The 23389-nt window shown below is 41.7% G+C and overlaps 1 protein-coding gene across 1 annotated transcript in view; it reads right to left on the bottom strand.

Moving 5' to 3' along the window:
* Positions 1-22511, bottom strand: part of ADAMTS14 (ADAM metallopeptidase with thrombospondin type 1 motif 14) — a 278768-nt gene extending 256257 nt beyond the window's left edge. The window contains exons 1-2 of the mRNA XM_040362329.1: positions 21984-22511; positions 20503-20900 (exon numbers count right to left, since the gene is read on the bottom strand). Coding sequence (XP_040218263.1) covers positions 20503-20900; positions 21984-22068 — 483 coding nt within the window. The 5' untranslated portion in view covers positions 22069-22511. The remainder of the gene's footprint in view (positions 1-20502; positions 20901-21983) is intronic.
* Between the last annotated feature and the right edge of the window lie 878 nt (positions 22512-23389).

The following is a 23389-nucleotide window of genomic DNA, read 5'->3' as shown; positions in this document are numbered from 1 at the left end:
TCAGCCGCTTACGGTTTTTCATATAAATCGTATGCGGCTGACGGACGGGAAAACCGTAGTGTGAACCCAGCCTTATTCAGTGGAAAGTGCAATTAACAGTCAGGTGCAATTATTATGCTCACCTGATGATATTACCTAGGCTAAGTACACACAGCTGTGGCTTGTAAATGATAGTTTAAAGAGCAAAGTGAACAGTGAGCATTGAGAGCATTGAAACCAATCAGCTTCCATGTTTTTTTTGTTTTTTTTGTCAATGCTTAGGCCCCTTTCGCACATGTGAATTGATCTAGTATGCTTCAAAGGAGTTTTTATTTTGTCAGTCTCTATATTTTCTTAATGAAAGAGCTCCTTCAATATTGCTGTCACAAAGGCACTGATAAGGCTCCTATGTGATGGAGTTGGACAGTGTTATAGAGGTATCGGGGGTTCTATTAGACCCCCAATGCCTCCTATGTACTCTGCCCAAACAGATTGGGCACTAAGATCTAACAGCTTTGGGTTCTTCTTATTATGGGTATTTTTGTAGCACCAGCAGTTTGCATAGCTCTGTACAAAATCTAGAGGGATCAAATGGGTTCATTTTGTGCTAAAAAGATAGCCTTTTTAGCAGCAAAGACAGTGCTATATGACCTTGGTAAAGGTTTTCTCAGAATGAATGTGTGTAGTAGGGGGTGTCTTTCGATGTGACGCTTCATAATTAGCTCAGCATTCGTGAGATACAAACTCTGTATTTTATTTTTAATTTGGAGCATTTATTGTGCCACAATGCAAAAGTAGTGCATTTTGTAGCTATCTGCATTCGGTGCACGAGACGCTGTTAAAATCAAGTGTGGCAAATGCTTTATGAATTTGGTGCAATACAGTACATTTACAAGAGAAATTAACGCCAGAAAAGCGATGCAGCAGCTTTATTGAATTCCCCCCACAGTGACTGCAAGAGGCCAGTGGCACAGAGATACAAAAAAAATGTCCTTGGGCCTGGTTCACAACTATGCATTATTTTTTTTGCGCTTTTTCAGTTTTGCAGAAACTCGCTACAGTCCATTTAACATGGTTTCCTATAGATGTGGTTTACATCTGTGCATGTATGAAATGCATGTATTGAAAAACGCAAAATGCACCTGCAATATGCAAACTAAAACCTGCATAAGTTTGAATCAAGCCTAAATGTCATTCAGCCTAGGTTCACATTGGAACAATTTGTCATGCGATTGGAGAGATCAAATCGCATGACAAGTCCCAGCCTATTGGAGGCAATGACACTGTTCCAATCGAAGCACTACAGATTTTGCGGTGCCGCACCGATTTGCAAATGTAGTTCCTGCACTACTTTTACCACACAGATATCTATCAAGTAGCACCTAAAATTGCCGTGACCTTGCTTCTTTGAAATCACGCTACTTTAAGTGAAGTGCAATTTCAAAGTAGCATCAATGTGAACCAGGGCTCAGGCCTCCATCTGGAATGCTTCCAGAAATGCATCAAAAACCCGTTAAAAATATGCGCATGCAGGAATGCATCCAGAATGAATTGTGTGGTGTGAACCAGCTCTCAGTTAGGCCAAAGTCACACCTTTTGAGTTTTTGTTGGGCTTGCGTGGTAGAATGCATTGTGGTGCTCTATATTTTGAATGGCACCCCAATGCACTATTACAGTACAGAGCAAAAAAGCCATACATATTTTGTGGTGTGCTGCGTTCAATGCACAAGGTGCCTTCCCAGTCTATTTATAATGAATAGGCTAGATTAAAGTAGAACTAGTAGGAAAAGAAAGTAGAACAAAACTTTTTATTTTCATTTTGGATAGAATTAGGGAGGGTCATATCCCGTCAGTTTATTTTTTTAAATCTGGTATCGGGGAGATTTACCTTTACTTCCTGTGCCATGGCCAAAACAGGAAATGAGGAAATCTCTGCATATTAAGGGAATTCCTTGTGAACCCCCAGGTGACCAGAACTAGTGCTCTATTGGAAGATTTCCCCCTATTAATTTTCAGGGGACAACCAAAAATGTGGGATTTTCTCTTACTTTAATTTTCAATGATAATGATAAAAAGGACAAATCAAGAGGGTGAATGTTCCTCCGGGGGCACAGACCGCAAACAAAACTGACAGGTGTTCTAATCCCTCTCCACTCTATCCTAAACTAAACAAGTTTTGACTTTAGTTGTACTTTATTGCAGCACCTGTTAATGCAATGCAAAGTCTAAAGGGACCCCAAGCCCAGGTCCACACTGGGCTGCGGGAATAAAGCCGTGTGAGTTCAGCTGAACTCACACAATTTCACTTCCGTTTGTCAGTCCCGATTTTAGCTGAGAATACAGAGACCTCTGTGCGGTTTCTTTATCGTCAATTAAGCACAGAGGCACTTTGCCGGCGGTATAGCCGTGGTGCCCATTGATTTCAATGAGCAGGAGCGATATACACACCGCTCCAAAGATGCTGCTAGCAGGACTTTTTTTACTGTCCTGCTAGCGCACCCTCCAGGCTTTCACACTGGAGAGACAGCAGCGGCTGTTCCAGGTCGCTTTGCAGGTGCTATTTTTAGCGATATAGTGCCTTCAAAGCGACCCAGTGTGAAAGGGGTCTTACTGAAAACATGCAACCTGTAGTTTTCCACCATTCCACGAGCGGACACAATTTTGAAGCGTGACATGTTGAGTATCAATTTACTTGGCGTAACATTATCTTTCACAATATAAAAAAAATTGGGGATAACTTTACTGTTGTCTTATTTTTTTAATAAAAAAAAGTGCGCTTGTAAGTTCAGATCCGCCTGTCAGTTTTTTCAGGTGGACCTGAATGGGCGCTCCATGTACTTCTAAGGAGCGTTGGATGTCAGCAATGACATCTGATCAGCCCTGATCCGATCCTCTCCGCTAAAGTGTGAGGGAATCAAACCAGATTTTGCATCCGTCTGGCGGATCGGATTGGATGAAAACAGACAGATGGTTCGTTTTCATCTGATCTCCCCCATAGAGGGAAGCGGTGATCTGACTGGTCCGTTTCTGCTCAGTGTGGGGAGACAGACTAGTCATCCGCCGGCTCAGCAGGGATCAACGGAGCGATCCCTGCTGAGCAAGCAGATGTCTGAAAACGGATCCGCAAATCTCAGAAAGAGGCTCGGTCCTTAAGTGGTTAAACCAACAAACAACAGTAATGATAAAGCATCTAAAAGGAAAAACAAAAAGGCAAAGAGAACATGTACCATGTTAAGGTGACCAGGTTTTTAAAATTAAATCCGGAGACATATTTTTATTTTACTATTAATCACGGCAATCAGTGGCTCTCTGCCCGTTGCCGCCGCCACATGCCTCACAGCCTGTCAAGTCTCATACCTCGTACACACGATCGGATTTCCATCGGACAAAGCCGTGGAATTTTGGAGACATACATCTGTATACATAATCGGATAATCTGACGGCACGCATTTGTTGTCGGAAAATTTGAAAGCATAAAGTATAAAAAGTATAAAAACGGTTGGATTTTCCGACAAAACACAATTCCTGTTAGAAAATCCAATTGTGTGTACAAGGCTGTACTCTCCGGGCCCCGGCTACTACTGGGTGGGGAGCGGAGGAAGATCACCCTGCCAGGGAAGGCAAGGAGATAAGCAGGAAGGCGGCTGGCCAGGACTTGAGCCAAGAAGAACATGCAAGTAGAGCTGAATGGGCATGCGCCCGAAACTGAATAAATGGTCCCTCCGCTCCAACCAGCACATGGTCATCAGAAAGGGGCACAGATAATGGAAAAAATACACCCCCCTAAGCTAGTAGGTGCGGTGGAGCGGGGGTGTGTAATTCAGATTTTTCTTATTTTTTATTCTGTACTGACTGTCTTTGAAATTGCCCCAGCCCCTGTTCAAATCCAATCCGGGGACAGACTTGGTCCAGGGACAGTGTCGTCAATCCAAGGACTGTCCCCGGAAACCGGGGATGTCTGGTCACCCTATCCTAGTGCAATAAATCCTTTAATAAAAAGCCATATTAAAATCAATACACTCACACGTTTGTAAATACTGTGCGAGCATATCAAAAACCACAGGTCTCAGGAAACAAAATTGTGCCTTGCACCTCCCTCTTGGTCCACAATGGCTTGGAGAGACCCATGTTGGCATACAGTGTCCTATCCAGAGTGCAACACCACTGGAAGAAATGGAAGATAGGAGTTTCAGTATATACCTAAGCAGTTGGCCCACTCCGGGTGCGGGGAACCCTATACCATAGGTGTGCCCAGCCTATTGCATTAGGGTGTGCACCCCAAAGCTCAAACACACTTGCATGTGTGTGTATAAATATATAGGGCAGTAGGGCAATGGAAAGCATCGGTAGAGCACTGGACGATGTCAGTAGGGCAGAGGTTGGTGTCAGTAGTTTATTTTTTATTACATTTTACAATTGTATTATTTTTTTATAACATGTTTATGCAATAATGTATATTTTATTTTTAGGTGCCCCATTGGGGGGCTTTGGTGAAATATCAAGGGTCTAAACAGACCCCTGATGTCTCACTTTTGAGACAAAGAAAGAGACTGGGGACAGAGATTCCTCAGTCCCTTTCTCTGCAGCCAAGCAGCAGGGGGAATCTGCCCAGCACAGGGTGATTAGGGTGTGCCCTGGCACACCCTGTGTGCACGCCTATGCCCTATACATATGCATGGCTATAGACAACGCCAGCGCTGCTACCGAAAAAGAGGACAGAGGCTGCTAGTTTTGACAGAGGGACGGCTAATACCTTTTTCAAGTCTATCTGGCTTGCTCTATGGTGTGCTATTTATACAAAACTCAGAGCGCGGCTTCATTTATTCTACAATTGCCAAGAACCCCAATGTAAACACACCAGCTTTTTATACAACAGACCTGCTCTGCTCTCTAATATCAGTGCTCTCTTTCTTACTATGAATAAACTAAAGTTAGAATCTTCACATAATTGGTGTACAAATTCATATCCAGTATAAATGATAACAATTAAAAAAAGCAAAAAAACAAATACTTCTGCAAGCTACAGTAAATATAGTATTATTCGTGGTAAAAAAAACAAAACACTTCATATGCATAAAATATGACTCAATATTAAAAATCACTTGAAGTTCAGGTAATTTATAAATGGCCTAATGACGGCAAATTGTTGAAACTAAAGCCTTATACACACGATTAAACTTCCATCGGACAAATCCGTGGAATCTTGTCCAAAGGGCGTTGGTCGTGAACTTGTTCTGCACACAGATGGCAGAACTTTTTTAGCCAACATACACGAAACTAGGTTGTTTTTCAGCTCTTTAGCGCCACCCTTTGGGTAACTTCTGCTAATGTTGTCTGATGGTTAGCATTGGTTTGCAGCATGCGTGTTTGTACTTTGGATTTTATTCCAACGGACTAGTGTACACACGATCCGATAATCCGACAGAACACATTTGTTGTCGGACAATTTGAGAGCATGGACATCCATCATTTGTTGTCGGAAATTCCGACAACAATTGTCCGATGAAGCATACAAACGGTCGGATTATCCGACAAAACATGTTCATCTGAAAATTGTTGTCGGAATATCCGATCATGTGTACGGGCCTTAAGATATATGGAGGCTGTTCTTGTTGGACTCTTTATGAAAATAGTTGCCTCGATACCATGCTAATCGAGAGGCTACCGAAGATCAGGCCTACATTATCAACAATCCACCCAGGGAGGGTAGGCTTTTTACACTGAGCTGCCACATCTATGGGCCCATGTCGAACGGCTTTTCTGTGCTATGAGCGCTCTTAGCACAGTAACTAAGCTGTCACGGGCAGTTCCGGATGCATACTTGCAATTGGGAGCTTTTGATTATGTGACCACTGTAATAACCATTTAGATCCTCTTGAAAGGCGGCAACAAGGAGTTAAGACCTAAGGATATCATCAAACGCATGAACATTTGAAATTTAGAATCCTCTATTGGTGCCTTCTAAAATTTCAAACATTTTCTTTTATACGATATATAAACACATTGGCCCGGATTCAGAGAGCAGTTACGACGGCGTATCTCCTGAGTTGCGGGGTCGTATCTATGCGACTGATTCATAGAATCAGTTACGCATAGATTTCCCTAAGATCCGACCGGCGTAAGTGTCTTACACCGTCGTATCTTAGGCTGCATATTTACGCTGGCCGCTAGGTGGCGCTTCAGTATATTTACGCGAGGAATATGCAAATTAGGTACGCCGATTCAGAAACGTACGTCCGCCCGGCGCATTTTTTTACGTCTTTTACGTTAGGCTTTTTCCGGCGTAAAGTTACCCCTGCTTTATGAGGGGTATCCTATGTTAAGTATGGACGTCGTTCCCGCGTCGAATTTTGAAGATTTTCCGTCGTTTGCGTAAGTCGTTCGTGAATAGGGCTGTACGTAAGTTACGTTCACGTCTAAAGCATTGACGATTTGCAGTGTAATTTCGAGCATGCGCACTGGGATTCTTTCACGAACGGCGCATGCGCCGTTCGTAGAAAACGTCAAATACGTGGGGTCACACTACATTTATATAAAACACGCCCACATCATCCACCTTTGAATTAGGCGGGCTTACGCCAGACCACATACGTTACGCCGCCGTAACTTAGGGCGCAAGTTCTTTCTAAATACGGAACTTGCGCCCTAATTTACGGCGGCGTAACGTATCTGAGATACGTTACGCCCGCCAAGAGATAGGCAGATCTCTCTGAATCCGGGCCATTATATTTATTTGACAAAGGTAACTGTAATGCCACATACATACGATCGGAATTTCCGACCAGAGCTTTTGGTCGGAAATTCCAACCATGTGTAGGCCCCATCGGACTTTTTCTGTCGGAATTTCCGACAGTAAAATTTTGAGAGCTCGATGGGAAAAGTTCTTGTCGGAAATTCCGATCATTCCAATCATCTGTATGCAATTCCGACATGCAAAAAAAAAAAATACGCATGCGCTTCTTTTTTCTCAGCTCGTCGTAATGTTGTACGTCACCGCGTTCTTGAAGGTCGTAATTTTGTGTGACCGTGTGTATGCAACACAAGTTTGAGCCAAAATTCCGTCAGAAAAAAATCCACGGTTGCTGATCATAAAGTTACTTTTGGTATCGGCATTATTGCTGTTTCTTCATCCACTTTGAACACCTCTCCAATGTTAAAGTGGACCTGAACTTGAAGATTTGACATGTGATAGAGAACATCTATTAATGGTAATTGTGGCTGAGCAGTATCCTGAGAAAAATACTTTTTTCTCTGGAATTCCTTTTGAAAACTAGCAGTTAACTGACCCTGCCTTGAGTGACATAGCTGTACATTTTCAGTATAGGATCTAAGGCACCGATTTTATGGGCTCTAGTCAGGATTTGGCATGAGATTAGCTGATGTCACTACTGTGCTGTTTACTGTTCTTCTGGCTGGAGAAAAAGCTGTGCCTGAGGGTAAGCATCTTCCTGCCACTTAATGAATTTTGTAGAAATATGCTTTTTGAACCTCTCCTACCGCTGCTGCTGGATTTAGTCATCAGTTCAATGGTTTGGGGTGGGGGGGCAGCTCTGACATGAAGAAGCAAAGCTCTGCCTCTACTAAAATAGTCTTATCCACAGAGAGAGACAGGGCAGAACAAGGCATGGTCAGTAAATGTGAAAAGATCAACTACATGAAGATCCACAGATAATACTGGTTACTTGTCCTCTGAAAATACTGTACATTCATTTACAATACTTCCCAGAATTTGCTAAAACCAGCATAGTACACTAGATTCCAGCTGAACAGATATTGCTTAAAAAAAGTTATCTGTAAAAGAAATAATCCAACTTCGAAGCTATTCACAGCAGTACATTTGGTCCAGTGTTAGCGCCTCTTTGTCAAAATAACCCTCTTCAACTGTTCTTATCAAAACTGATACTAAAAAGTAGCAGACATTGCAATAAATGCAATGAAAAGATGACTGGTATTGTCTAGTATAGTGAAAAACAGTGCAGCGCAAATAAAGAAAATATAAACAATAAATAAATTCAAAAGAGAAAAGAATCCATGTGAATGAAAAATCCATGTAAAAGTGAAAAGTCCATATAAAAGTGAAAAATCCAAAAAGTCCAATCAATAAGTCGGCATAAAAGTGCAGGTGAATGTGAGTGACCAAAGCAATATCCTCCACTGTGCAAAAGATGGCCTCTCACCTTAAATTTTCCACACCCCCAACAGTCTACTTATTATGATAATCCCCCTTGGAGATCAGTACCCAATAGGGGTTATGGACAACAACAAGGAAGAGGTGGTTATCCTATAGGGCAGTGATGGCGAACCTTTTTGAGCCTGAGTGCCCAAACCGCCACGCAAAATCAACTTATTTATTTCAAAGTGCCAAAGTGTACAGAGCATGGGATTGATCATCCCTCTCTGAATGAGCCCTAAGGGACCATAAACGTACAATTCTGCCAGAATCGCTCAGAAAGCAGGGTTCAGGAATGCATTGTGCTCAGAATGCACTGTGCAACATACACTGACCTACCTGACACATGCACTCACCTATCTGACCATTACACTGACCTACCTGACACATGCACTCACCTATCTGACCATTACACTGACCTACCTGACACGTGCACTCACCTACCTGACACATGTAATGACACCAATAATGAGGCACAATGACACAATAATAAGGCACAATGTTTCCCAATGACCCCAATAATGAGGCACAATGACACCAATGATCGGGCACAATGTTTCCCAATGACATTAATAATGATCCCTGAGGAAGTCACGTGACCAGTGACGCAACGCGTTGGGTGGAGCCTTGTGACGTCAGTTCCGGTGGTGATTTAACAAATTATCTCTATGAGATTTTTGCCTTTATATGAACTAACTCCTACCATTGGACTTTAGTTGGACTTTATTCACATTTATTTATTTGTATGTTTGGATACTCAGCATATTTTTTCTTTGAGTATACTACTTTTTGGCACATTATTGAATAAGCGCATCATTCTCATTTTTTTCTTTTACATCAATTATGCAGTGTCTTTCGAGTACACTACTAAGTGGTTGCAGCTAATTCACGGTCACTATACATGTACTATATATAATTTTTTTCTGAATTTATTTTCACTATATTTACTGGAGGTTGATGGTTTATGTTTGTAAAAAATCCTAAGGAAAAACCAGAGGAAAACACTGCGCTAATACGTGATGGTAAAAAATATGATATTAAGTGACAAAAGCAGCTAGTACCTATTGCTCAAAATACCCAAAGCAAAAAAACGTACAACCAAAAAGAAGGTACAGCGCTGATGTGAATGAATTAAGTTGTGAATAAACCAGATGTATTATGAAAAATAATCTGTGACTTAATGAACAAAACAAATTAATTATGTGGTGAAAAATTTATAAGAATGTCCAGAAGTGAAAAAGTAAATATGCTGATCCTCCACCAATCAATGATTGAATATAGGTGATAAAATAGCAAATATGAATCAGTGAAAAAGAGTCCAATGGTAAAAACAAACGAAATTCTTAATCTTCCACCAAGAGAAAACACCCGTGTGATAGTATTCCAGTCTGCTTACCAGATTCACTGACCGTTAATGCGGTCAGATAGAGCCCAGAGATCTTTTAAAGTCCTCTCAAGTGGACTATGTAACAGCAGGTTACACAGATCGGATCATCTACTGCTCCAAAACTCCAGATAAAATGAGGATGCGCTCATGTATTCAAAGAGAAAGAACGAGAAATAGCTCCATAGTGAAGTACTGTATGTAAGGATTTTTTATTAAGGAAAAAATTTCACTTACAATTCGGTCGATATAAAAAGGCTTGTCATGGATCCCAGCGCATGCAGCGCGTACTGACAATCGAATCCTGGTGGCTGTGCTCAGTGTGTATAGCTCTCTCCGTACGAGCGATGACAGGGTACGCTTTAGGCCACTCCTACGTACGTTTCGTCGTAAGACGTCGTCGGGGATGGACCATCCCCGACGACGTCTTACGACGAAACGTACCCTGTCATCGCTCGTACGGAGAGAGCTATACACACTGAGCACAGCCACCAGGATTCGATTGTCAGTACGCGCTGCATGCGCTGGGATCCATGACAAGCCTTTTTATATCGACCGAATTGTAAGCGAAATTTTTTCCTTAATAAAAAATCCTTACATACAGTACTTCACTATGGAGCTATTTCTCGTTCTTTCTCTTTGAATACATGAGCGCATCCTCATTTTATCTGGAGTTTTGGAGCAGTAGATGATCCGATCTGTGTAACCTGCTGTTACATAGTCCACTTGAGAGGACTTTAAAAGATCTCTGGGCTCTATCTGACCGCATTAACGGTCAGTGAATCTGGTAAGCAGACTGGAATACTATCACACGGGTGTTTTCTCTTGGTGGAAGATTAAGAATTTCGTTTGTTTTTACCATTGGACTCTTTTTCACTGATTCATATTTGCTATTTTATCACCTATATTCAATCATTGATTGGTGGAGGATCAGCATATTTACTTTTTCACTTCTGGACATTCTTATAAATTTTTCACCACATAATTAATTTGTTTTGTTCATTAAGTCACAGATTATTTTTCATAATACATCTGGTTTATTCACAACTTAATTCATTCACATCAGCGCTGTACCTTCTTTTTGGTTGATGGTTTATGTTTACCTAAAAAATTAGAACATAGTAACGTGCAAGTTTTCTCTTATAAGACATTAATAATGAGGCACAATGACACCAATGATGGGGGGGAAATGTTTCCCAATGAGGCCGAATAACACCAATGATGGGGCACAATGTTTCCCAATGACACTAATAATGAGGCTGTTCTTTTTGCACAATTGATTGTTTACAGAGCTAGCACCTGATGTCTGAGAGTGGGGCAGGCCTGGAGCCGTGTGAACCCTTTTTTGCTTAGGACTGACAAGGTAACTGTACTGTACACTCCACAATAACACTTGTCTACCAGTGTCTCACCTTGCTTCAGCAGCTCATTCCCGCCCGCAAGACTCCTAGTCATGCCCAGCACGTCACTGCTGATTTGTTTGATGGTGAGTGCGGTGTGAATGAGACAGCTTCTTTGATTGGATTAGCGTGTGCATGCACGCACGTAACCCCGGGCACCTCTTATTTGTCACTCCCACTCGGACACGTCACAGCTAGCCTAAAGAACTGTGGGAGATGTAGTTTGCGGTGCGGTGTAGACGAATAGATTTTAGTGTGTGCTTTTCTTATTTTTCATGGCGTGCCCACAGAGGCACGCGTGCCACGGGTTCGCCATCACTGCTATAGGGGCACCTCCATTGCCTACTTACAACCATTATTCTCCTTTACAGGACTATTGGGAGGAGCCACCTCCTAATAACCAGCATTTTTTAGGTCCGGAGAGGGCCCCCTGGAGGGGTCCTCCACCTCCTACCCCAACTTGGGCAGGAAATTGGAGGGAACCCCTCGCCCCCCCAGGTCTGGTCGGAAATGGACAATCCAGTCTAAAAAGGAAAAACCGAGAGGAACCAGGGGGGGTCGACGAGCCCAAAAGGCAAAGACCATATTAGGTACAGGGATTTTTAATTTAAGTGGTATTCCTCTCTCTGATGTTGAGACATAAGTACTTGATAAGGGTTTGAAATTTGCTCCGTAACGCGTACGAGACGTAACGCGTACGGGGGAGGAGCAACGCAGCACGTCACCTACGATTGCCGCTGCCTGCTTTGTCTCTGCATTGCATTGCACGCTCTTACAGCTGACACTCGTCTTAGGCCCCATACACACGAGAGGATTTATCCGCAGATATGGTCCAGCGGACCGTTTCCACGGATAAATCCTCTCAAAGATTTCCGCAGATTTCTATGCGATGGAGTGTACACACCATCGCATTGAAATCCGCGCGGAAATCCTCTGGCGATGACGTGTCGCGCCGTCGCCGCGATTATGACGCGGCGACGGGCGCGACGCTGTCATATAAGGAATTCCACGCATGCGTCAAATCATTACGACGCGTGCGGGGAATCCCTTTGGACGAATGGATCCGGTAAGTCTGTACAGACGAGCGGATCCATCCGTTGGAATGGATTCCAGCAGATGGATTTGTTGTGCATCACAGCAAATATCCGATCTGCTGGAATCCATCCCAGAGGAGATTTCTCCGCGGAAACAGATCCGCTGGCGTGTACACACCATAGGATCTATCCGCAGAAACCCATTTGCTGGGATTTATCTGCGGATGGATTCTATCGTGTGTACGGGGCCTTAGAGTGTCAATACATGTGAGTCTCCATTTTTATCTATGTGTTATCCGAATAAATGTTTTATATCAGGGAGCACTAGATCTCCTTTCTTTTACTTTTTTTGGTGGATTTTACAGCTGGAATTGATTTGGAAAGGATTTGGTTTTTGTTAACCTGAGTTGCCAATCATCCCATGGACGTCTCAGCTTGATCCTATTGTTATTATTGATAAGCCATGTGACCTTTTAAGGTCGAATATTTGAGGTGAGAGGCCATCTTTTGCACGGTGGAGGATATTGCTTTGGTCACTCACATTCACCTGCACTTTTATGCCGACTTATTGATTGGACTTTTTGGATTTTTCACTTTTACATGGATTTTTCATTCACATGGATTCTTTTCTCTTTTGAATTTATTTATTTATTGTTTATATTTTCTTTATTTGCGCTGCACTGTTTTTCACTATAGTTGCTTTGGGATTTTTTTTATAAATTTATCCGTAGTACTGGCTTGCATATTTTATGTACATATTTTATTTTTCCAGCACTGAATACTTTTTATTACTTTGGTATTGTCTAGTATCTGTGACTATTGTGTGACCACTTTACAAAAGCTCACATTATTACTGGCCAGTCTTCTAAGGAGGGAGAATTGCCTGTCATTTTTACAATATGTATCTTAAAAGTGAAATGTGGAAATGGCAATTGCTAAATTTTTTGCAAACTTTAAGGGCTAGTTCACACCAGATGCAGTTCTGTGCACTTTTTTTTACACAGGCAGTTTCTGAACCGGAAACTGACTGCATGGTGTGAACTAGAGCCATTAGAACAGTGGCGGTGCACCTCTCCTGCACCCGTCAATCTCCAATAGATCGATTCATGCATTGCATGAATCTATCTATTGTCGCCGCTGCCGCCCACTATTCAGGTGTCTGGCCCCCTGTTGAGCGTCGGCTATCTGAATTACATCGGTGGGTGTGTTTTGAAAGTGCCTGATTAGAGCCATAGGCTCTAATAGGCTTCCTGTTTAGAGCCTGTGGGCTCTAATCAGCTTCCAAATTGTTAAACAGCGGGCGCACTGCTGTGCATTCCCTGTTTTAAACAGTTCTGAGTTAGGGAATCGCTTCCCTAACACTGACCCGCCTCTCAGCCAATCAGGTGCACCGGGTCTGGTTACCGATCACCTGATTGGCTGAAGTGACAGGCGAGCAAAGATGACATCGAGGACTCGGAGGGAGCGCATAGAAGGATGGCGCTGACCCGAGAAAGGTAAGTGCCAGGCAGGGGGACTGGCTGCATTTGACGGGCAAACTGGCTGTATTTGAGGTGGAAAACTAGCGGCATTTGAGGGGGCAAAATGGCTGCATTTGAGGGGGCAAAATGGTTGTACTTGAGGGGGCAAACTAGCGGCATTTGATGGGGCAAACTGGCAGCAATTGATGGGCACAGTGGCTGCGTTTGGCACAGTGGCGACAATTGATGGGCACAGTAGCTGCATTTGATGGGCACAGGGAGGATGCAATTGATGTTTTTTTTTCCAGTTTGTTTGTGCCCCCCCAAAATTTTGAGCACTAGCCGCCACTGCATTGGAGTGCTAGTTCACACCAGGTGCAGTTCTGTGTACTTTTTTCTGCACTAAAAATGCATGCACAGTGTTTTTTATGTATTCCAATGGCTCTAGTTCACACCAATGCAGTCATTTCCAGTCAGTTTCCGGTGCAGAAAAAAAGTAGAGCATGCTGCATTTTTTCTGCACAGAACTGTACTGGAACATAGCAAAGTGTGTCAAAAACGCAACTGCGTTGGAACTGCGTGTGGTGTGAACTGTAAGCAAAAAGTGATCTGGTAAAAATCCGTAGTGCAATTGTGGTGTGAACTAGCCGTAAAAAGGCATGCACAATGTTTTCCATGTATTCCAATGGCTCTAGTTCACACCAGTGCAGTCAGTTTTCTGCACTGGAATCTGGCTGCATGGGTGAACTAGAGCCATTTGAATACAAGGAAAACACTGTGCATGCATTTTGTGCAGAAAAAAAATGGAACTGCATCTGGTGTGAACTGGCCCATAGGCTGGATTCATTCTTATGCGGCCGTGGGTTCATGCCTGGGGTCCAGTGTGTCCCAGTTTACTAGTTAAGGTGTGAATCGGGTCTGAATTTTTGCCTGAATTTACACCTGAATTGGACCCAAAGACGCACAGGACCCTTTTTAAATGCGGACTGCAGCCGCCCTGGACATGTGTGAATCGACTACATTGAGAGTCGGTCACACTCACCTGTCATGTGAATTGAGTGTGGAGAAAGCTGCATCCAATTTGTTTTGAACCCAGCCTAAAGGCATAGATTCTTCTCTGGAGCATGCTTGTTCCAGATCTGTATAAATAATTTTATGGCACACAAACGCAAAATAATCCCCGTTTTTTGGAAAAAATTAGCATATGTCGAGTAAGTAGATCCCAAATATGTCATGCCTAAAAAAAAAAAAAACACAGTTCCAAGAGTTGTCCATAGGTAATGCTTTTAAAATCTTTAGGCTAGGTTCACACTATTGTGAGCAGTGCGGCTCTCATTTGAATGGGATGCTGTGCCCACATTTCCTGCAGGAAAAAGGTGCGTGCACCTTTTTAAAAATGTGGCTGCAGGGAAATCCCATGCAGGTTGCCACATCTGCAAACGGGCTGTGAGCTGAGATGAATGGCAGCCCGGCGCATCTCATAAGAGCAGCTTGATTTGGTTGCAGGTGCGTGAACAGGTGTGATTCCTGCACCACCAACCAGCCCGCAGGCAATTGTGAACCGAGCCTTAACGCTCATCTATTTATTTAACCATTGTCCCAGAATTTCTACTCTCACTATAGAATGCATGGTAACACCTTATATGTGAGGCGCAATTGTAGATTGGTACACGTTCACACCCAACACGCATGTAAATTGGCATGGGGATCTTTAAAAAAAATTGGGGTGGTATTTATTATATTAACCACTTGCCGAACGCCACACACACATATACGTCGGCAGAATGGCACAGGCAGGCAAATGGGCGTACAGGTAAGTCCCTTTGAATTTGCCATTGTCATCGGGAGCAGTGATCGCTGTCGTGTCAGTGGTAGCCCATCTTCACCACAGTTAGAATCACTCCCTAGGACACACTTAACCCCTTGATCTCCCCCTAGAGTTTAACCCCTTCCCTGCCAGTGTCATTTACACAGTAATCCGTGCATTTTTATAGCAAGTGTCCGATGTGTCCGCCATAATGTCACAGTCACAATAAAAATCGCAGATCGTCGCCATTACTAATAAAACAACATTTCTAAAAAAAAATCCATAAATCTATCCCCTATTTTATAGACGCTATAACTTTTGCACAAAGCAATCAATATACGCTTATTGCGATTTTTTTTTTTTTTTCGACCTAAACTAAGAAAGAAGTTCGTTTTTTTTTATATATTGTTGGGGGATTTTTATTATAGCAAAAATTAAAAAACATTGCTTTTTTTTTTCAAAATTGTCACTCTCTTTTTTGTTTTATAGCGCAAAAAATAAAAACCACAGAGGTGATCAAATATCACCAAAAGAAAGCTCTATTTGTGGCAAAAAAAGGACGTCAATTTTGTTTGGGAGCAACGTCGCACGACCGCACAATTGTCAGTTAAAGCGATGCAGTGCCGTATCGCAAAAAGTGCTATGGTCAGGAAGGGGGTAAATTCTTCCGGGGCTGAAGTGGTTAAACTTTAATTTTTTTATAATTTTTTTTTCTAAACTTAACTGTCTTGTTATCACATAGGGCTGACAAGCTTTCTATGTGTTAGCCTAGTGCAGATGATCGGTTCTCATTAACCCCTTCCCGACCACCGCACAGCGATTTGCGTCGGCAGAATGGCATGGGCATACCTATACGTCCCTTTGAATTTGCCGCCTAGCGCCGCAGGAGCCGCAAACTCAAAGTTCACCAGCAGCCCGCTGATCGCTGTATGAATGGCAATGGTCCCAAAATAGTGTCAAAAGTGCCTGATGTGTCCGCCATAATGTCGCAGTCCCAATAAGTATCGCAGATCGCCACCATTACTAGTAAAAAAAAATTATAATAATAAAAATGCCACAAATCTATCCCCTATTTTGTAGACGCTATAACTTTTTGCGCAAACCAATCAATATACACTTATTGCGTATTTACCAAAAATATGTAGAATACATATCGGCCTAAACCGTGGATTTTTTTTTTACATGTTTTTTGGGGATAGTAAAAAATATAGCTTTTTTTTCAAAATTGTCGCTCTTTTTTTTTTTGTTTATAGCGCAAAAAAAAAAAAAACGCAGAGGTGATCAAATACCACCAAAGAAAGCTCTATTTGTGGAAAAAAAAGGATGTCAATTTTTTTTGGGTACAACGTTGCACGACCGCACAATTGTCAGTTAAAGCGACGCAGTGCCGAATCGCAAAAATTGCTGTGGTTAGGAAGGGGGTAAATCCTTCCGGGGTTAAAGATGGTTAAGAGGACATCAGGGGTCTATTAGCCTCTTCTGAAGTGCTACCGGATTCCTACTTTAATAGGGGAGATCAGCAAATGAATGTTCACTGATCTCTGTCACTCTCCCTCTTGGCACATGCCATTGACATCCTGGGCACACAGGAGCGACAGGTAACTTCAGGACACATTGTGGTGGCTGGAGTCGAAGTGGCAGATTTCCATTCATGTAGATGGCAGCCAGGAGTAAAAAAATAAATGTTTGCTTACACGACCGTGCTGCTGCTGCCATAATAGTTACTGCAGTGGCAGTGGAAACTTTTATTTTTTTACCTTTTGTATAGAAAAGTGAGGTGTTGCAACCCCTGTCAAATTTTTATCAATGATTGTGTCCGCGCTAGGTAGAAAAAACTTTTTTTTTTTATGCTGGTGATGACTTACTAGAACTGAGATTAAAATTTCAAAGTTTTGGGAACAGAACAGGAATAGTGAAACTTTTTGCTACTGGGGACACTGAGAAAATTCCTTTTGCTTTCTTTTTTGTCTGCAAGGAAGGGAATTTCTTGAGTTAATGGAAGAATGTTATACTGTATATGATGTAAAAAATCCACGTTCAAGATTTCATTGGATAGATTTCTTCACTGATTCATGTGTAATTCTGAACACATGTGCATATTGATGTGTGGTTAACTGAGTGAAGAATTAGTCATCCAAAATTCCTCAGAAGCTGGAGTTCATTCAAAAGAAAAATAACACATGGCTAATTTACATATAAAACTTTACCAAATGATAGCCTACGTACTCACAAAAGACAAACATAAGTGTTTTGTTATAAATAAATCCAGATTAGATTCCTACTAAACAACCTAAGGAATGTGTTTCATTTTTATTAGCTATACATCTTCTCTACATGGGTTTGTTTACAATCTATATATGGAACCCCAAATTGCAAAAAAGTTATGTGTACTTGACATGCACAATGTGTAACTACTACCTCGTCAAGACCACTTCTGAAAATAGAACCGCAGTATATTTGAACAAATTTGTTTTTTTATATGTATCGTTGCTACCCCAATTCCAAAAAAGTTGGGATGCTGTGTTAAATCTTCATAAAACAGAATGCAATGATTTGCAAATCTCATAAACCCATTTTTTTCGCAATAGAAAACACATCAAATGTTTAAACTGAGAAAATTTACCATTTAAGGAAAAGAATAGGTTTTTTTTAAATTGATGGCAGCAAAACTTCTCGACAAGGTTGGAACAGTTAAACAAACAGTTTGCAAAGTAAGCGGTGCTAAGAACAAAGAGTTAGAAGGACATTTTAACGACTAATTAGGTTTATTTGCAACAGGTCAGTAACATGACTGAGTATAAAAAGAGCATCTTAGAGAGATGGTGTTTTTCCGAAGTAAAGATGGGCAGAGGTTCACCAATCTATGAAAATCTGTGTCTGAAAAAATTGTCGAACAATATCAGAATACTGTTTCTCGTCGTAAAATTGCAAAGACTTTAAATATATAATCATCTACAGTACATAATATCATCAAAAGATTTAGAGAATCTGGAGAAATCTCTGTGTGCAAGGGGCAGGGCCAAAATGCAATATTGGATGCCCATGATCCTCAGGCCCTCAGACAGTAAAGCATTAAAAACAGGCATGATTCTGTCATGGACATCACTGCATGGGCTCAGGAAAACGTCTCAAAAATGCAAGGTCTATCATGCAAAGAAGAAGTCATATCGGAACATGATCCAGAAACGCTGCCGTCTTCTCTGGGCCAAGACTCATTTAAAATGGTCTGTTTCAAAGTGAAAAACAGTTCGGTGGTCAGACGAATCAAAATCTTACATTCTTTTTGGCAACCATGGGCACGGGTCCTCTGCACTAAAGACCTTCAAGCTTGTTATCTGTGCTCATTTCAAAATCATGCATCTCTGATGGTATGGGGATGAATTAATGCATATGGAATGGACACCTTGCACATCTGGAAAGTCACCGTCAATGCTGAAAGATATATCCAGGTTATGGAGCAGCATATCCTCTCGTCCAGATGATGACTATTTCATATGCAGGGAAGGCCTTGCTATTTCAGCAGGACAATGCTAAACGGCATACTGCATCTATGACAACAGCATGGCTTCATAGTAGAAGAGCCTGGATGCTTAAAGTGGATGTAAACCCACACTAGTGATCTATATGTATATACATGCCTTCTGCATGTATCCCTACCTTTGAATTGTCACCGCCTTCTGAATTTGGAGCCCCACAAAACTCTGGAATCGGTGAGTGGGTCTATTTTCCGGTGCTCGGTGGGCAGAGTCATGATGTCACCAGACTCCCTGCCCACCTCTATACTCCCCTTGGCCAGGCGGTGTCGCGAGGATGAACCTTGTGCCTGTAGAGTGAAGGAGAATGCGTGCACAGCAGAAGGAGCATGCGCGCACAGCAGAAGGCCCCCTGTCATATACACTCCTTCCTGCGCATGTCATACATTCGGTGCCTTAGACACACTCTGCTCTCATGTTGGTGCATGAGATAAGAAAAGCAGAGGGGGAAGTGGGGGCATAGATTTCTCTATGTGTCATTTTTTTATCTCAGTAAAAAAAAGACAAGAGTATTGCTCAGAGCTGGATTAACTCTTTGTGCCAAGACCGAGCACAGATGACTTGATATTCTCTACTCTACAAGGTAGAAGTCTTCATTAAAAAAAAAAAAACAATTCCACTTTAACTGACCTGCCTGCAGTCTAGACTTTTCACCAACAGAAAATATTTGCCAAATTTTAACCTGAAAACTTTGACAAAGAAGACCCAGGATTGTTGTGCAGTTAGAATCCTATATCAGGAAAGAATGGTACAACATTCCTATCCCAAAACTCCAGCAACTGATCTCCTTAGTTCCAAAACATTTACAGAGAGTTCTTAAGAGGAGTGGATGCTACAGGATGGTAAACATGGCCCTGTAGCAACTTTTTAAAAACTGTGATTCCGCCAATAACTTCTTATTTTTTTCTTAAACTGGTACATTTTCTTTATTTAAACATTGATTTGTTTTCTATTTTATATTATGAATAAACTATGTGTGTAATATTTGCAAATCATAGCATTCTGTTTTTATGTAGATTTTACACAGCCTCCCAACTTTTGGGGATTTAGGGTAGTAATGATACATATATAAACCAAACTTTTTCAAGTACATTGTGGTTATATTTTCAGAAGTGGTCTTGAAGAGGTAATGGTTACACATGGTTCATGTCAAGTACACATAACTCTTCCAGTGCTAGAAATAACCTCACACTGAAATGACAAAGTATATTTTTGGCATAAGGTTAGCTAGTAGCTTTTTTTTTTTTTTAGTCTGCTGCGAAACATAGTTCCCATCACATAGGATTATTGGGCCAGATTCTCAAAAAACTTAGTGAGGCAGGTCCCGTATTCTCAAAGAACTTGCGGCCAAAGTTATGGCGGCGTAGTGTAACTGTGCCGACGTAAGCCTGCGTAATTCAAAGTAGGCTAGTATGGGCGTGTTTTATGTTAATGTTTCGTGACCCAACGTGATTGACGTTTTTAATGAACGGCGCATGCGCGCGCATGCTCAATCTTACGTTGAAATTTTCAAATTAAATTACGCCCGCTCAATGCCTAAAAGATGAAAATGATAGTCCTTGGCTAAAATAATGACCCATATGTTACATAACATGTTGCCAATTGTGGAATTAACCATTATGTACATTCTGGTAGATATTAAACTATCAAACTTGTTCATAAATAGTTGCATTTGGTGTCCTGCAATAAATTGTTATAGAATAGTTATAGAAAATGTACACTTTTCTTGACTCACCAGTCCATCGCAATTGCTAATTGCCACAGTTGCTCCAGGCATATCTGTAATGTCTCCTGTATATACACAACCCGCATTAATGTAATCTTCAGAAATCTCTTGGAAATCTTCCTGCCACTCTATGGTAGCCTCATGTGAAACTAAATGTCTTTTGGGTTTCAGGCGAAGATGCAGCTGTTTACCAAAGACGGTAACATTGAAATACAAGGAACTATCATCTGACAGAGTTCTTTTGGGATCGGGGATACTTCGGGCCACCCTCTGCCCAGGGTGCTTTAAGGTCAGCCCACCTCTTCTACTTCCTGTTGTTGACACCACGTGGGAAAGATATCGTCCCAAATGATCTGTACTGAATGGTACTATCACACCATATTCACTAAGCTTTCCAGACAGGTGCTCTATTGGAAACAAACAAGAGCTTTATAAGGTTTTACAAGATTTGCATACATTTGATACATGCTATGAACACAGAAAAGCTGACTTTTGGGCTAAGTGTTTTCTAAAATTGGCCACAGAAGCATCTTAGTAGTTTGGCTGTAGCCCAGCTCACGTAAAAAAAGCACTTCAGCCTTCATGTACTCAAGGAGATATTGCTTTTTTTTTTGGTCAAAAAATGTAATAAGTCTTTTTTGAAGCAAAAAAACAGTGGCTGAGAACATTTACACAAAATATCTCCATACTGTTGACCTTCATCAGTGCTGTAAGAAACTTTTCCAGCTTTTCCAGCTGCATATTCATTATCATTACACTTTTCCTGCCGGGGGGGGGGGGGGGGTGAGTAAAGCCTTGACTTGTAGCCCCATCTTGATGGAGCAAGGTTATTGACACCTGTCAACACAAACACACCTATGAATCACGTATGAACACACTGCATACGTGATGTGGACATCCAAGGTGGCGTACCTTTTGTTTGCAAGCTATAATTCCCTACAAATATGTGTGATCATTTACACATGCTTGATGTGCACTATCATGGTGTTAATAGGTCTAGAGCTTAACATAAAAAAATAAAAATAATCTAGTTCATATTCCCATCTCTAATATTTGTATTAAACTGTATTAACCTAATATGCAAGCATGGCTGTTTCAGGAATGTTCATGTTTAAACTCAGAGCCCTATGCCTGAAACATTAATGCCGGTTGTTAACCGAACACTGTGCACTCACTTCTACTGTCAGAGAGAATTATTAAACTGTGTCAGTGCAATGAAGTTTAATGTTTCCCACCTAGCAAGCTGTGTTCCAAACAAATCATTTGGTTACAAAAGAAATCACACATTCAGAAGTACATAAAAATGCCACTGCATGCAACTAGGAATTATATACAAGAAAATCACACTTTAGTATTGCCTCTGTATCAAAGAAAGTATGCTTTTGCTTTACTATATGTGTAGATAACATACTTGCTACTTAACCTATGAATTGGTGTACTTGAAACGAAAGGCTTAAATACAACAGTAGCAGTACTAAGCCAAGCCATACCTTTTGCAATAAATGAATCCACAGCCAGCCAACAGAATGATGTAAAAAAGCAAGATGCAATTCCATACATGTAGCGAAAATCCATTGGATATTAGTTAGTAGTGAGTTTGTACAGTTTTTCTAGGCAAGATAAAGTCGAATGAAAGAGTATCCAGTGAGCGAGAAGGTTGAGTAGCTTGTTTCTTCTTTGGAGATTTCCTACTTTGCTTGCTTAGCAGGACATTTAGAGCGAGAGAAGGATCTTGCAGGATTTTGCACAGCCAGCCAGGCGTTTAACAATCTGCTCTCCTCCTGTTGCAGTACAGCAGATTGACAGATCAGGAGAGGCACACTCTAGAGTGGTGGGGGAGAAAGCTACACAGGATTTGATACAGTCTTTTTGGACCCTTGTGAACTGTGTACATCCAGGAGAAGCCCCATCCATTTAGGAAAGCAAAAGAAAGAGGGGAGGAGGAGAAAGAGAGAGGAAAAGGGAGGGAGGTCTGGATAGCCAGAGTACATTGCAGCTCTCAGCCAGTGTTGCAAGTACTGACATCATCTGTAACATTGTAGTACAGACACACCCAGGGTTCCCTCTGTCCCTCCTCTGGACACAGAGGGTCTCCCAAATCTGTGACATGTGAAACTGTACTGTGCCTGTGACCATGGAACTAAAAAACAGAATGAGTCCACATGCATTGCCTATACTGTGAATAATAAAATCTGTGTTTCTAGTAGGAAAAAAATACACCTCTATGTATTTAATCCCTGTGTGTTGCTCAGTCAGCGCTGATTTTCAGAACTAGTATTTGCCTTATGAATTGATTATACATTTCTTTATCAAACATTACAGGACATAGAGTTAGGCTAATATTCATTACTTACTGGGTTATACTTCATCTCCAGATGATTAGACACTGGTAGACCAAAGGTTTTTAGACAGGAAGTGATCCCCTATATAACCCTTCCCATATAGGAAGTACTTCAGTTTTTTTACCAGTGTCTGCAAAGTGGATGGGCTCATTTGTTTGAGCTCTCTCAAGCTCAAGGTCTTGAAGTCCCAGCACGGTTCTAAAATAAATCAAGTTATTGACCGATCGGATCAATTTGAAACAAGCTTGTATGCTAAGATATATGGTACCCGAGCGTCGCAAAGAAGACGCAAAGATCCTGCAAGATTTTGCCTGTAATGCGACCTCTGGGCGTTGGACTCTTCATAGTGGAATTCTGGACACCACAGAGCTAAGGCATTCCTGCAGGGTGCTGTACAGGTTCAAGGGAGTGGACCCTAAAACATGAAAAGTGCATGTAGTCCTCAAGTGACTGGAACCCACCGTGATGGGTGAAGATAGGGCTCTTCATTTCTAATGTTGCCCTGCGCCTGGACGGGAAAATGAAATCCCCCCCCCTTATTTACTTATTGTGGA

Source organism: Rana temporaria, chromosome 8, assembly GCF_905171775.1.
Source record: "Rana temporaria chromosome 8, aRanTem1.1, whole genome shotgun sequence".
NCBI lineage: Eukaryota > Metazoa > Chordata > Amphibia > Anura > Ranidae > Rana > Rana temporaria.
This window is presented reverse-complemented; position numbering and strand designations above follow the sequence as displayed.